At 40.2% G+C, this 16,409-nt stretch overlaps 1 protein-coding gene across 1 annotated transcript in view; it reads right to left on the reverse strand.

Moving 5' to 3' along the window:
• Positions 1-16,409, reverse strand: part of LOC124712338 (ankyrin repeat domain-containing protein 50) — a 151,105-nt gene that overhangs the window by 56,688 nt on the left and 78,008 nt on the right. Inside the window, exons 13-17 of the mRNA XM_047242633.1 lie at positions 15,237-15,483; positions 12,438-12,621; positions 12,125-12,341; positions 10,772-10,966; positions 7,288-7,598 (exon numbers count right to left, since the gene is read on the reverse strand). Of these exons, the coding sequence (XP_047098589.1) occupies positions 7,288-7,598; positions 10,772-10,966; positions 12,125-12,341; positions 12,438-12,621; positions 15,237-15,483 (1,154 nt within the window). The remainder of the gene's footprint in view (positions 1-7,287; positions 7,599-10,771; positions 10,967-12,124; positions 12,342-12,437; positions 12,622-15,236; positions 15,484-16,409) is intronic.

Here is a 16,409-nt window from a genome sequence, read left to right on the forward strand (position 1 = left end):
TGTAGGAAATGACAGATTGCTACTTCCTGCAAAGAAGACGCGTCAAGTGCCTTAATAGTGCCTGTCTGTAATTTGGTTCAGTAGCAATCTGCCTTTTCCAACAATTAAGTTAAGATCCTAGAACATCTAATTTTTTATCATTAGTGTGGCTTTCCATAAGATCATCATCAATAAATGTTAAATTAGTTTTTTGTAAACTATAGGTTCTCACTCACTCAGGAAACCCAACTGCCACTAGTTGACAACCTATGGGCGCCGATCAACAAAGACTGAGACTAATATTTGCCTGTTGCCTCCATGATAGTTTTCTGTCAGTACTGTGAATATTTCAAAAGAGATGATTTTTATGTATAAATGTCCATAGGTGCTGCAGCACTCTTATCAGTACATTGGTAGTAAAGCGCTAATTTGTAGACACATTTTGCATTTCACATACCAAACATTGGAGGTAACACAAGATGAAAAGTACGGTGCAGTAAAATTGTGTGTTCATTTAAAGTTTGCAGCCACTGATACTTACAGAAAGCTGTAGCAAGCATCTGCGGAGATGCACTACATTGTGCAACGGTGTTTAGGTGGTTCAAGGACTTCAAAGAAGGCTGACTTGTCTGTGTTAATTAATGTGGGCCTGGTGCTTTGGCTTTTGCTTTGACTGAAGTCCCCATCAACACAGTTGCTGTGGCTGTCTGTGAGGATCAGCGAACAACATTATGTAACATAGTGAAGTATTGAGAAGTGTCTTTACAATTCTGCATGATCATCTCTGTATGACCCCTATTTGTGCCCATTGGCTGCCACCCCTGTTGACTCAAGAACAGAAGGCTATGTGAATGGAGACAAGCCATGTGGTGCTGTGCCTCTGCAACTTCTCTTTTATGCATTTCTGGAATCGGTTATCACAGGTGACACTCATGACTGCATCATTATGATCTGAAGGAAAACAAGCCGGCACAGTGTGGAAATCATCACATATTCCAACACAAAAAAAAAAAAGGTGAAAGTTGTTCCATCTCTACAGAGAGTGATGGTAGCCACATTTTTTGACTGTCATGGTATGATTTACCAGCATGCAGTTCCCCTCACAATACTATTACAGCTGCATACAACACATTAGTACAGGCTGTGTGACAACTATCATAGTCGTATACAAAGTGACTTTTTCCACTGTGTACGAGCTCTAGGGATTGATCAATGAGAAGATATGGAACAAAAAAGGTCTGATTAACTAATGTCTGGAAATGCACCCTCTCCTGCCATAGTAATTGGTAATGTTATGTCCAATTCACTTCTCTTACTGACTTAGCTTGTAGTGGATGTAATACGGCATTGTGCATAATGGTTCCATATTCAAATCAAGAGCTTGCCGACACGGTGTTTACTTATGGAAAGGCAAATGGGAACTGGCAGTGGGCAGCAAGGTTGGATTGGGAGACCTATCTCCACCAACAACAACCACAGCATTCAATGTTTGCAACAGTGTTTCGTCATTTGTCTGAGAGGTATCTTCAACTTTCATAAGTCATCTGTGAGACAGTATGCAGAACCCCCATGATATGGTGACAGCGAATCATCAGCATCGGTGAAGCCAGAATACGTGGGCCTGAATAATTGGTGATCACAGTTTGGGACCAGTCCTCCTTCCATGTTGCCTAACAGGCCGGAACTACTGGCATTTCTTGCAGGGGACTTTGCCATCCCCTACTGCAAGAAGTATCACTGATGATTTGAAGGGTTATGTGGCTGCTACATGTTAGTGCTACAGCCCACTTCACCATTAACATTCAGATGCATTTCAGTTGTCTTCTCTGGTTGATGGATCAGACAAGGGGGTCCAGCTGCTTGGCCTGCTCATTCACCAGATCTCAACCAGTGCGATTTCTAGTTATGGGGCCATCTCAAAAATACTGTGTATGCAGAGCCCATTTCAGAAGTGGAGACACTGGGGCAGAGTATTCATGCTGCCATTGACACAGTTCGGATGCAGCCTGGCTGATGTGAATGTGTGAGACAAGGCATGCTATGGCATGAACATGCATGCACTGAGGCACATGGAAACCATTGTCAGCTCCTACTGTAACTGTGGCTGCATGGTGCAGTGTGTATTAGACTGCAGTCTCTGTAATACTGTATTACTGAATAAATGGTCTCTAGCATGGAAACCATGCATTTCCGAACATAAGATCATTAAACCTTTTTTATTCCATATCCTCTCATCTATCAGTCCCTAGAGGTTGTACACAGTGAAAAAAATCACACTGTATAAATTATGCAGCACACAAACAAATATAGTAGCTAAAATAGAAGTTGTTGATCAGTACTCTCATAATTAAGTAAGCACATTCCAAGGAAATGATCAGATCTTTCTCAGATGGGGTTGTGACTCATCGCAGCAATGCATAGTCTCACACCACAAATCAAATCATGCAGTTTCTGGCTCAATTCAACATTAACTGAGTCTGCATACACCTCATGGCCCTGATCTTACAGCCTGTGATTTCTTTTTATTCCCATCGCTAAAGACAAAGCTTCAGGCCATTCGATTTGAGAATTCCTGACGTGATCAAGAAAAGTGAGAAGATTTTCACGTACCGGACAAAAATGGGCTGCATAATGTGTCTGAGGACTGGCAGAGCTGCTACAAAAAGTACATTCAAGTAGGAGGTGAGTACTTTGAAAAATATCATGTAAACTTTGTATTGGAGTAATAAACATCTTTGAAAAAAATCAGTCTCAGTCTTTGTTGGTCAGCTCTCATACATATAATTTTACACAGAGCTGACAACTGATTTTAGACTCCCATGAATGGCTAGATTAACGGCTAACTAATATTTTATCTACATTGTTGCAGTTCATGTTGTTATTAATGTTACACAAATGACTGTATTTGTGAAATTTTTATTTCTTTGTGTGCTTCCCTGTAACTATTTTCACATTCTGTTATGCACCAGCACAGAATTCTATTAATGTTGACAACATATGGTGTGTATGAGGAACAAGGTAAGGTCAGAAGACTGGATTGTTTTTTATAAGTACTATATTGCAAACTGACTCAAAAGAAGGGTAGTGCTGAAAGGACACATGATGAAGCATCAAGGAATAGTTCATGTGGTAATGGAGAGAAATGAGAGGGTGGAAATCACAGAGGGAAACCTAGGCTTGAATAAAGTAAGTAGGTTCATATGGATAGAGGCTGCAGTAACTATCTACAGTAGTTGCACAGGATAGATTAGTGTGGAGAACAGCAGTGAACAAATCTTCAGAAAAAAAAGTTTGCAGTACTCTGCATAGGTGACAGTTGTTATACAGTGGCTAAGCCAATGAATGATGAAATCATTGCTAATTGGATGCATAAGAGACTGCTCCTTGGTATCCTCTCTATACTCTTATAAATTTTGAAATTTTTTGTTCACATTTCTAAGTTCCAGTACTTTACATTAGACTATCAATTTGCTTCTCTCGCTTTGTTTTCATACCACAGCGATAGGTGCCAATCCCATTGTTTGCAAGATAACACACAGGACACAAAGAGGGGCAAGCAACAATCATGAGAGCATCTCCAAATTCACATATGTACACACTCTTCACAGCTATAAGACTCATGCCAAACTTTTGATGGTGCAATGATGTGAGAAGTATCTAAAATTTAAATTTAATCTGTGTGCTGCCTCCCTGCACTTGTCTCAGGATCTTTGGCTGACTTGTGTAATTGCTAGCCTTACTTTTGCTGGCACAAGTCACTAGCTCTTCCATTTCTTGTAGGTGAAATGCCAACAAAAGAACTAAATAACCATTGCACAAAGAAGACCCCAAAAATAACAACGGGAGAAGATGTATCAGGAAATGGTTGTCAAAGCCCCACAGATAAAAATTAAAATTTCATGTCCTAATGTCTCGGAATATAATGGGCTATCAGCTACCCAAAACCAAGTCACATTCTGCCTAGTGTATGAACAGCAGTAATGGGAAGACAGGTGTTCACAAGACTACCCTCATTATAGCTGATGTAGACAATCCAATGCATATCTCCTCAATAATTCTCACAAGGCTGGGTCTCACCAAGGTAAATTTCTGCACCTTACCAAGAACTGAACCTGTGCCTCTCATGTGGCAGTTGGCCACCCTGCTCTCACAACTGCCACAGAAGTAGACTTGATGACAGAATCATAAACTAAACTGAATCACAATGGCAACAATGATCTGTGACTATTGATCTGGCACAGAAATATTATGTACTGTAAAAAATATGTACACATATTAGGAAAGCATGCCTCATTTGCTTGTAACTATTATATCTTTTTCATTTTCTCTTTCTAAGAAAATCAGCCCTCCAAACTAGTATGCAAGCAGACCTTCCATGCCATGTCCACACTTTGGCCTAATCCACCATCTGTCCTAATGAATCAGTTGCAAAGAAGTACACATCATTACCCAACACTTCCCTGGACTGGAGCAACTTAACCACATCCTTCACAATGACTTTACTAGAAATGAGAAACGTCCTTCCCATAATACTTCTCATCTCTCTCAAAGTTGTATTCTGCTGTCCACCAAAGCTATGAAATAGCCTGGTCCATCCTAATGCCTGTGGAGCCATCCGAAACCCTTTTCCTGTGGAAGACCTAGTCTTTACACCTGCCTTGTTCAACCCTTCCCCCTCCCCATCAGGAAATCCTCTTTCAGTCACAACTCAGGCACGTCCTAAACTATCAGAGGAATGACTGTCTGTGAAAGCTGTCATGTTATACACCAATTGTGCTGAAACTTTTACACAGCTTTTTACACAGGCATGACCACCAACCAGCTGTCCCTCAAATGAATGTCCAATACCAAACTGGGGGATAAAACACAGACAAGCACAACAAGAATGAATTCATTGGTTGCACCACCACCTAGACCATCTGGATCCTCCGCATCCAATACCAGTATCTCTGAAATAGGGTGGTTGGACAAAAATGTGTAAACACAGTGGAAAATGCATGTTTCAACATGTATGCAGATGCTAACCAAGTCTGCTGGTTGTGCAGTTGTATTTGACCATAAACGGCACATGTGCAGTGTCCTCAATATGTTACAACTGTCAGTTATGGTCAGAAGAATGTTATGTGTAATTGTGAGTGCATTATGCTGGAGTTAAGTGATTTCAAATGTGGGCAAGTTGTTGGTGCTTGGACAGTGGCTGCTTCTATAACAATGGTAGCTGAAGTGTTTGGTGTTTCAACAGGCACCACATTGAAAATTCATACCACATACCGAACTAAAACTAAATTCTGTCCAAAGAAGCCTTGGACGGCTCTGTGGTACTGACCAACTGCCGTGTTATCCTCAGCCTATTGAACACTGGATGCGGATGAGGAGGGGCATGTGGTTATCACACCGCTCTCCCAGCCGTTGTCCGTTTTCATGACCAGAGTCACTACTTCTCAATCAAGCATCTCCTCAATTTGCCTCACAAGGGCTGAGTGCACTCCGCTTGCCAACAGTGCTCGGCAGACCACACTGTCACCCATTCAAGTGCTAGCCAAGCCCAACAGCACTGAACTTTGGTGATCTGGCATGGACTGATGTTTCCACTGTGGCAAGGGTGTTGGCTATACTACATACAGGAAAAGCAGGAAAACATCATCTGGGAAGTCACAAAGTGGACAAAAGTGTGCATTGGGTGACCATTACAGATAGTCACTGAAGAGGATTGTGACAAAAAATAAGGGAACAAGAGATTGAAAAGGCATTGCATAAATGAATGTCACATTCATGAAGTCTGTCAGCACTAAAACAACATAAAGGAAGTTTAATAAACAGGGAACTGCAGGATGAGCTGAAACTCCAAAATAACTCGTGTGAGACGCAAATGCCTGTAAAAGGAAAATGTGCAGCCGAAGCCATAAAAACTGGGGTATGGAGCAATGGAAGAATGTCATTTGGTCAGACGATTCTTGTTTCACACTGTTTCCAGCTTCTGACTGAGTTTGCATCCCAAGAGCGAAACAAGGAAGGGGCTTGGTGAAGATATGGATAGCGGTATCATAGTATTCTGTGATCCCATTGATACTATGCAAAATACATTACTGGATTATGCAACCATTTTGGTTGATCAGGTCCATCCTATGGTACAATGTTCATTCTGAAATGGTGATGCTGTATTCCAAGACAGTAGGGCCCCATTTCAGACAGCTCACATTGTTTTCTTGTGTGCATGAGGAGGAATTGTTGCATCTCCCCTGGCAACCAGACTCACCAGATCTCAATGTTATTCAGCCTTTGTGGTTTATACTTTGGAGAGAAAGGTGCACAATTGCCATCCACCTCCATCGTCCTTAAGTGAACCAGCCACTGTCTTGCAGGAAGAAGGGTATAAGATTTCCTTAAAAACCATACAGCACATGAATTTATCCATTTCGAGATGACTGAAAGCTGCATTAAATGCCAACACATTCCCTACATTTTATTAAGCATGGTCATGTTTTGTGCATCTTTGGTGCTTCAATATTTTTCTCCATTCCATGTGTGTAATAGAGCATTTTCTTCACGATATATCTTTTGGTTACTCAATCCTCCTTGTGTGAATTCTGCTAATGCTTGTCCCACGTCCATTTCTATTCCTGTCACATCACATCATTAATCTACACTTATACTTACCCCTCTCTCTCTTTTCCTGTGCTCTACGTATCACCACCCCCACAATTCTTCCACTCCAATCCTACATATCACTGTGTGCCACACACAACTTCTTGTGCCTGCACCAGACTCAGCTCACCACTGCCACATTCCTAAAACATTCCCTTGCTGCCTCTCGCTCCCAGCCATCAGCCACTCTTCTCACCACCCCTTCCACCTCCTCCCCATGTCCTTAATCCTAAGGTCCCACTCCACCTTAGAACCATTCACAAAAGTTAGGCTGCAGTACCGGAATAATGTTGTTAGCTTGGATATTGGAGCCACACTTTTGTGCATAGTTGTGCCTGTTGAGTGTTTGACACTTCATCTACATGAGGGTTATATTTACCCTTCCGTTATTTGTATTCTACCCAGTACTTCCCCATACTGCATTATAATCAGCTGCATGTATAGTAGTTCATCACAGTTTGTGGTTGTAATCCGCCATCCAGAACAAAACGTATTCAAAAGACAGTGTTAGAATCTAAAGATTGCAGAAGTGAAATACAAGCTTTCGATATGTACTGAGATTAGAACTATCCTGCACATATTACTGTCACAATAATGTAATTTAAATGGTAATGGCTCATTATCCAGGAAACTAGTTCACTGTACTAGTGGCTACACAATTACCTGATGTTGAGGATGCTGCATCGGTGTAGACGGAGCTCCTAAAGCAGTACTAGCAGTGCTCGTACCACCAGCAGCCCCAGGCTCCTGGGATCTCTGCGAGCTCTTTGTAGAGCCAGTGAAGTTGCTGCTGGACTTGCTGTTGCTGGAGTTGTTACCAAGTGACACAAAGGAGCGCCGCTTGCCAGAGTCCGGAGACTCGACAGGTGAGCAACTTCGGCAAGGCCCCGGCCCCGGAGGGCACAGCACCGCCGAGGAAGGTTTCGTCTCTGCTGTTGAACCCGAAGTCAGCGAGGTTGCACTGCTGCTGCCACCTGCCACATTAACAAAGATAGTAACGTCATTGTCTACGTAAGTAGTTTCTTGAAGATGGAATCTACACTGAAAAATCATCATACTCTGATTGAAACTATTTGTTAATTCACTTTGCCACATGCCACTACTGTGCTTCCTGGCTATGGGTGGTAATGCATGCTGTTATGTAAATCTGTGTGTCTCCCAGATCTATGTTGGGATCACCAGAGGTAAAATATGAGAACATATGTCTTTTGTTGACACTGTTTGTAAGGGTCAACAAGACAACAGGAGGCTGGCGGGTCTCATGTACCAACCACCCACAACTTCAAAATATGCAATTATTTAAGAAAATGAAGGTCATCAGTATGTGGCAGTGACTGCTAAACTGTTCATCATGGTCACTATCTGAGTCACAAACTTAAGTCACCCCTTTTCTTTCCTCATCCTGACAACAGTCTCACAATGTGTTGTATATTACTTAAAATCCAAATCATATACTCAAAATTAGTATCTTTTATTTCTCATAAAAATATGTATCATCATGCAGCTGTGTTTTCTTGTTCCATAAACATTTTGTGGTCTGAATTCATTTTGTGTATAAAATCAAGACTCAGTGAAGTTCACCGTTTCCAAATGGTTAAGATTCATGCAATACGGTAAAAACTTACATAAAATGAATGCTTTCTACAATTATGATAATAATTGTATAAATCACGGGGAATCACATTTGCTATGCATTTCTGAACATTCCTCCTCTTATCTCATGTATCAAGACATGGAAGTCCTGTTTCATTGACATTTTTCTCTTATTTTTCCTTGATAGTAATACACACAACCATTCTACTTGCACACGTCAAGCTGACTGTTGACTGTTTGTACGAATACTTTGGGAACTGATATGGGAGGTCTCCCATTTTCCATTTCTCTCTCAAAGTATTATCACACACTGGATACAAATTGACACTATCTTCATTTAAGTGAAATTCCTTGTTCAGCCTCCTTTGCTGTTGTGTTTCAATCATGAGCCCAGGGACTGTGCCTTTTATTTCGTATTTACCCCACTAAAGATGACAAAAGTCATGGGATACCTCCCGACATCGTGTCAAACCACCTCCTGCAAAGTGTACCACAGCAGTTCGACGTGGCACAGACTCAACTGGAAATCCCCTGCAGAAATATCAAGCAATGTTACCTCTACAGCTGCCCGTGATTGCGAAAGTAGTGTTGGTGCAGGACTTTGTTCATGAACTGACCTCTTGATTATGTCCCATAAATGATTGATTGGATTCATGTTGGGCAATTTGGTTGGCCAAGTCATTTGCTCAAATTGCCCTGAGTGTTATCCAAACCAACTGCGAAGACTTGTGGCATGGTGACATGGCACACTATCATCCATAAAAAGTCCAGCATTGAATGACTGCAAATTGTCTCCATGTAGCCGAATATAACCAGTTTCAGTCAATGATCTGTTCATTTGGACCAGAGGACCTAGTCCATTCCACGTAAACATAGCCCACACAATTATGGAGGCACCACCAGTTTGCACTGTGCCTTGTTGACAACTTGGGTCGATGGCTTCGTGAGGTCTGCGTCACACTCAAACCCTATCATCAGCTCTTACCATCTGAAATCGTGACTCATGTGACCAGATCATGGTTTTACAGCCCTCTCAGATCCAACTGATGTAATCACGAACATAGGAGAGGTGCTGCAGATGATGATGTGTTGTTAGCAAAGGCATTCGCATTGGTCATCTGCTCCCATAACCCGTTAACACCAAATTTCACCGCACTAGCTTGACAGACACATTCGTCGTACATACCACATTGATTTCTGCCATTACATCACACAGTGTTGCTTGTCTGTTAGCACTGATAACTCTATACAAATGCCACTGCTCTTGGTCATTAAGTGCAGGCTGCCAGCCACTGCATTGTCCACGATTAGAGGTAATGCACGACATGTGGTATTCTCAGCACATTCTTGACACTGGATCTCAGAATGTTTAATTCCCTAACAATATCCAAACTGGAATGCCCCATGCATCTAGCTCCAACTACCATTCCACATTCAAAGTTTGTTAGTTCCCATTGTGCAGCTATAATCACATCCAAAACCTTTTCACATGAATCACCTGAGTACAAATGACAGTTCTGCCAATGCACTGACCTCTTAAACCGTGTGTATGTGATAATACTGCCATCTTTATATGTGCATATTGCTATCCCATGACTTTTGTCACCTCAGGGTACAATATTGGTGGCAGAATGTGTGTGTTTTCTACACCACATTTATTGGCATGTGAACCTGTGAGTTCTAATGAGAGGAAAACAGTTCCAATGAGTGAAGTGTCTAATAACAAATAATTTGAATCTGAATATTATATTCTCAATGCTTACTCTCCTCAACTAATAGAATTATTTTTCATTTCACACAGCTAAGGTTAAAAGATGATTATTCTAAACCAGCATAGTAATAAAATTTCTTTGGCATGCAAGGAAACTGTCTGTGATAGACAAAAGATTAAAATAATGAACAAAATAACTCCTACTTGACAGAAGAAAACTATGTGATCTATTTTTATACAAATTTGGGAAAAAAGTGCAATCAGTTACAGGGTAATTATTTAATTTTTCATTTGAGATGAATGGTTTGATTGCATTCAACAAGGAAATCGGGTAGATTTTTTACTGTTTAAATATTCAAAACTATGATAAAAACAGTTAATGAAATCAAATATTGAGTAAGCAGAGAGATGTAAGATTCAATATGACGATGTCTGATGAAGATACAAGAATAATGATACGAAATTACAGTAAGGTATCTATTCATTTCATGGCTGGAATACAAATGGGATACTGTGTGTGGTATTACTGCATTTTATCACTGTCTTCTTCAAGTGCATATAACGGTAATTTCTGGATAGGCACTTCAGATCAGTGTTGTAAGACTAACAAGCTAGCCTCAAACGTTACACAGTTATATTCATTAGCAAAACGGAATAATATTGTTGAATACACACATTTTTTGCACATAGTTAACCTTGATGCTTTTTCTGATAATGTTATGAGATTGTGGAACTACAGATAGAGAGTGATGGAGATGAACACAGGAGTGAATAGACAGGGAGGAGGAAGAGGAGTACAGGCACTGGGGAGAGCACACATTTTTTTCCCAAAAGGCCTTTTACCTCCACTAGTACTTCTGGCTTGTGATGTCCTGTGTGAAATAGAAAACTCCTCAAGGAGTCTCACGACACCCTCATGACCGCTCTTGGCAGCGACGCGTAGAGCGTTGCGGCCACAGCGATCAGAGTGATTAGGATCTGCACCGTGCTCTAGGAGTGCACGGACACAGCCTTCATGTCCCTCCTGAGCAGCTATACCTGGAATTTTGTGGATAGGTATGATACAGGTTTAGTTTACAAATATAGGAAGGCAATGAAATTAGTTGATAAACATATAAAACACCTTTAATAATACAACAAATATAATTGCACCGAAATTTAAAGTGAGCTGTTTACAAATAATTTAATTTGTTTCAGGGTAATTTTTTCCTAATCACACTAAGGTATGGTATCTTCATACATATGAAATTCACTGATTTTAGAAATGTTTGTTTCTACTTTTTTTCAAATCAAATTTAAGATAAGAAAAATATATTCCCTGAAATTTACAGAAATCCTGTTCAATGAAAAGCCCAATATTTCTTGTTCTTCATTTTTCTCACTTTCACTGAAAAATAACACCACCTGTAAGCCTGCACATCTGCCCCAAAACAGGCATCTGATCCCATACTTCGACAAGTCATACATCCTCTGGTAGTGATGTCTTTTTATTAAGAAAGCCCGGTGGTCTCCCATTCCATTTCTGAGATAAGAAGCCACCAATCAACTGTCCCACAAGTCCCAGCAGAAAGCTCAGTCGATGGTTATCTTGATATTCTCTACTTAAAACACTGAAGCATCAGTAACTGTCATGTCAATTAGGAAATAATTCCAGCATTTGAGAGTATGTTAGCTGACTGCACACAGCATTCTCATTCTCATACATGATCAAAGTTATCAGCAGCTTTCATGAACTCACTGTATGTGACAATAGGTGGTAAGCTTAGTATCCTTTTAGTTTGTGTTCATTTTCCTAAATAGTGTTGAGTTGTCTTTGGGACTGTCCTATGTTGTGACTATGGCCACATGTTTTCTGTCCTTTCACTACATGACAACAATACCATCTCTGTACTGAAACTGTAAAGCCTTTGGATAAGAGCGAAGACAGCTTATTCTTTTAAAGATATATTGCATATTTAGTATCAATGAACACATCTTCTGCAAGTTCTGAAAGCTTATGCTGGATATTAGATGAGATCAGAACTGGTAATGTTTACCAAGAACATAGAACATCATTATGTCATTGGGATGTATACTTCCCATGGAGTTGGAAAGGTTTAACACCAAAGTTTATAAATATGACTAGTTTATTCCAGTGCTTACAGAAGAGCACTTAATCATAATTACATCAGCTTGATCATATTTACATCAGCTTACCTAGTGCAGTGGCCCCCTGATTACACGTGTGGTCAGGTCTTGCCCCATGTTCCAGAAGCAGCTGCACAATGGCCGCATGTCCCTGCCATGAAGCCGAGTGCAGTGCTGTACGGTTCTCATTGTCTGTGGCATCAACATCTGCACCTCCAACAGTCAGCAGTAGTGCCACCATTTCTGCATGTCCCTGCCATGCACTTACGTGCAACGGGGTACGACCCTGTTTGAAATGGAAATCCAACCATCAATAATTGTTTACTTACGAAAACTCATGAAATAATATTCATTTAAAATATGATCACAAACAGGCATTTACCTCAGAATCTCTTGTTTCAACATCTGCATTCCCCTCCTCTAATAACAGCCTTGCCATGGCCAATCTGTTCTCAAGAGCAAGAACATAGAGAGTGCTCCGTCCGTCTGCATCTAATACGTTAACATCAGCACCGTGGGCCAGAAGGCTGATCACAACATCACTGTGACCTTCCACTGCTGCTAACCTAGGAGAAAATTATAATGTTACAGTGTATATGGTGTAAATATACTATCTGCAGGCATTTTATTTGTCTCTGGCACGAATAATAAGTCATAAAAGAAATAGTTTATCTGACAGTCTTTGTGCTCAGACAACAGGATAGCACAGCATCATCCACAGTGCCAGTGTTTAATGAAGTGTGTCAGTCATCACACTGCATTTCAAGAATTTTTTGTGTTAAAACAAGTGATGAAAAATATTTTGTATCATCACATTTTCTGTTCACTAGGACCTATCACATACAGCTTCCGTTGGATACACAAGTCAATTTAAACCTTGTTATAGACTCTACAACTATACCTACTCTCTGCAAAACACTGCACAGAGCTTGGCAGAGGACATGTCCCACTCTGCCAATTATTAGGGCTTTCTCCCATTCCCTTCATACACGGATCGCACAAGGAATGATTGCTTAAATGCCTATCTGCATGCTGCAATTAGTCCAAGATTGACTTTGTGATCCCTATTGAAGTAATGTGTAGATCAATCATTTAAAGTCAGTTCTAGAAACTTTCTAAGCAAGTTCTCATTACATAGCCTGTTTTTATCTTCAATTGTCTGTCAGCTCAGTTTTTTCAGCATCTCTGTGACACTCTCCCATGGGTCAAACAAACATGTGACTGCTTGTGCTGTATCCATTCAAAATCCTTACTAGTCCTATCTCGTATGGGTCCCACACACTTTAACAATAATCTAGGATGGGCTACATGAGTCTTTTATTTGAAGTCTCCTGTGTAGACTGATAGCATTTCTCTAGTATTCTACCTATGAATCACGGTCTGCCAACTGTTTTAGCTATGATTAAGACTATGCAATCATTCCACTTCATATTCCTACAACTTGTTACATCAATGCATTTGTATGAATTGACCGATTCCAACAGTAACTCAATGATATTATTATAGTCATAAGATACCTTCCTCTCCCCCATTCTGTGGAGTGCACAGTTTCACATTCATGAACATTTACAGCAAGCTGCCAATCTTTGCACTATTTTTCAGTATTATCAAGATCTCACTGTATGTTTGCACAGCTTCTTTCAGACATTACTTCATTATAGAGGACTGCATGGTCATGCAAAAAGTCTGAGATTACTATTAATGTTGTCTGCAAGATCATTAATACACAACATGAAGAGCAAGGATCCTGACATTCTTCCTTGGGGTATACCCAAAGTTTCTTCTACATCTGTCAACGACTCTCCATCCAAGATAGTTTGCAGTGCCCTCTCTACCAAAAAATCCTGGGTCCAGTTAAAAATTTTGCTTGATATACCACATGGTCATACTTTTGATAATAAGGGCTGAGGTGGTACTAAGTCAAATGCTTGTTGGAAATCAAGGAATACCCACAGCAAAGCACAAACAAAAGGGTCATTTATGTGTAAAATCAGTACAGCCTACTTCATATATCCCCAACTCTTCACTATCTCTTTCTGAAATAGAACATAAGCAGCATAACAGTAGTACACAGATGAATGATACATTGAAACCATTTGTTCTCATGAGCATTCTTCAGTACCTTGTTCATTAACCATACAATAGTTTTGTCTGTCAAATGAACATCTGTCTGTTCTAATTCTTTGAATAGTAAATTGTATGTCATCATCATACCCATTTTAGATGTTCGTATACCATGAGTTAAGGCAATAGAGGTGTCACTAAAATGCACTACAATAAGATCAGTCCACGAGAAATCTGTAAATTACATGAAAATACTATGGGGAGGTAAGTGTGGAAAAAGGATCATGTAAACTAGACAGTAGAGAAACCATGGCTATTCTGTATATAGAAACAAATCCTACAAAAGAAAATACTGAAAGTAAGTAAACTGTACTGTGATCGGGTCTCAGCACCTGTAGACAACAGTGGCCATGTGTGTGCGAGTTGTGCTTGTGTGAATAAGCGTGAGTTTTCCATGTCCGATGAGAGACTTAGTCCAAAAGCTGAATATATCTTGCATTCTTTTTCAATGTGCTTGTCAGCAACTCAGCACCACTCCTATGTGGTGAGTAGTGTTCTATCCTCTTCATATTACAAATAGTTGGGAAATAAAGAATTCTTGCTTTTAAGTGTGATGTATCTCTTACATGAAACAATGTTCTATTTTCTTTTCTTGGTGAAGATGAAAGCACAAAATGCTGAAAGCTATGCTGGATGATTAGTTTTAGACACATGGTGTTTTAAATTACTCTTGCAATATCTGTTTTGTTTATTATAAACACAAAGTCTTCTGTGAGGGATTTGTTCTTCTGTATTAATTATTCTTCATTTATTGATTCAAGGAAGAGTAGTCAGAGGACTATAAACCTATTAAATCTATACAAAAGTTTCACTCGCCAGCTACTGTATGACTCACACCAAAAAGGAAGATGGATATCAACATTTCACCATGAAAGGCTACTTCAACCACAGAGAGAGATAAAGGACGAAAGCTCTCACATAAGATTTCAATTTATTTCAGTACCATGCAAAACAGCTGCTTTACTGATTTGTGCCTCTTTTAGTTTTATGTTGAACTAGGACAAGAAGACTTTGCAACACTGTATCACCGTTAGTTCAAAGTGTACGTGACCAGTACCTGAGGGCAGTTTTCCCATCGTGTGCACGCTGGTCAGGAGGGGCAGCATGCTCTGAGAGCAGCATCTCCACTAGCAGCGAGTGCCCTTCCTGGGCGGCCAGCAGCAGCGGTCCTTTCCCGTCATTGTCCGCTTCATCCACCCTCGCTCCTGCCTCCAGGAGAGCTTCACACACATCCTTATGACCTTCAAATGCTGCATAATGCAATGGAGTCCATCCAGAATTATCTCGATGCTGTTCATCTAACCCTGTAATGTTGAAAAATTCAATTTGCTACAGAAAAATCTGGAAATAATTCATCAAGCACTACAAACTGAGATTTTACATTTAAAAAAAGAAATTTGCAACACAAAGCTGTTCTCAACGCTAGCATTGGTATGAACTCTGCAACTGACGATATCAGTACTGCCATCATCCAGGTGAATGATGATATTCTTCAATGTTCAGATGTGCGCAACAACTAGGACTTAAAGTATGTGTAAAAATTTCCCAAGTAGTTTTAGTATCCGCTCAGAAATTAATTAATTCATTAAGTCTGTGAACAACTGCCTCTTATTCTTCTCAACAGTTTCCCAATACTGTATCAAAAAATAATGCAGTGCTTGCCCTCAAATGGACATAAAATACTGTGTGAGGATTGATGGTGCCACCTTCAGTCGTGTTTTTAAAATTCCTTTATTCACTGTATGAGGCTTTGGTGCTACACTGTCATCAGGCCTTCAGTTGGCAATAATTGGCTCTGCATCTACATATATAAAGGGCTTGCTATGCACATAAAAAAGTTAGAGTATTTATTTGACATGTGTAGTGAGCCCTTCAAACATGAACTGAACTGCAGACACTGATTTAATTTATCCCTCGTAATGGTAGGATGGATAGTTGGTTTTAATCCAATCATCGTCAATTGAGGTCCTGACAATGGTCCAGTGTAGTGCCAAAACAAGTCACACTGAATGAAGGAATTTTAAAGCACCAGCTGAAGGTGGTACCATCAATGCTCACATCTTTCCAGTTGCCAAATACAGATAGATATACAAAAACTAAAATACTGATGTCACATGCTAGAAGACTCCTGCTATCCTCTATGCCCTCCAGAAGATTCGGAACATATTTCCACAGGATTTCAAACATAAACTTGTTTTATGACACACACTATGAAACAACCACTATTGTG

Source organism: Schistocerca piceifrons, chromosome 8 (genome assembly GCF_021461385.2).
Source record: "Schistocerca piceifrons isolate TAMUIC-IGC-003096 chromosome 8, iqSchPice1.1, whole genome shotgun sequence".
NCBI lineage: Eukaryota > Metazoa > Arthropoda > Insecta > Orthoptera > Acrididae > Schistocerca > Schistocerca piceifrons.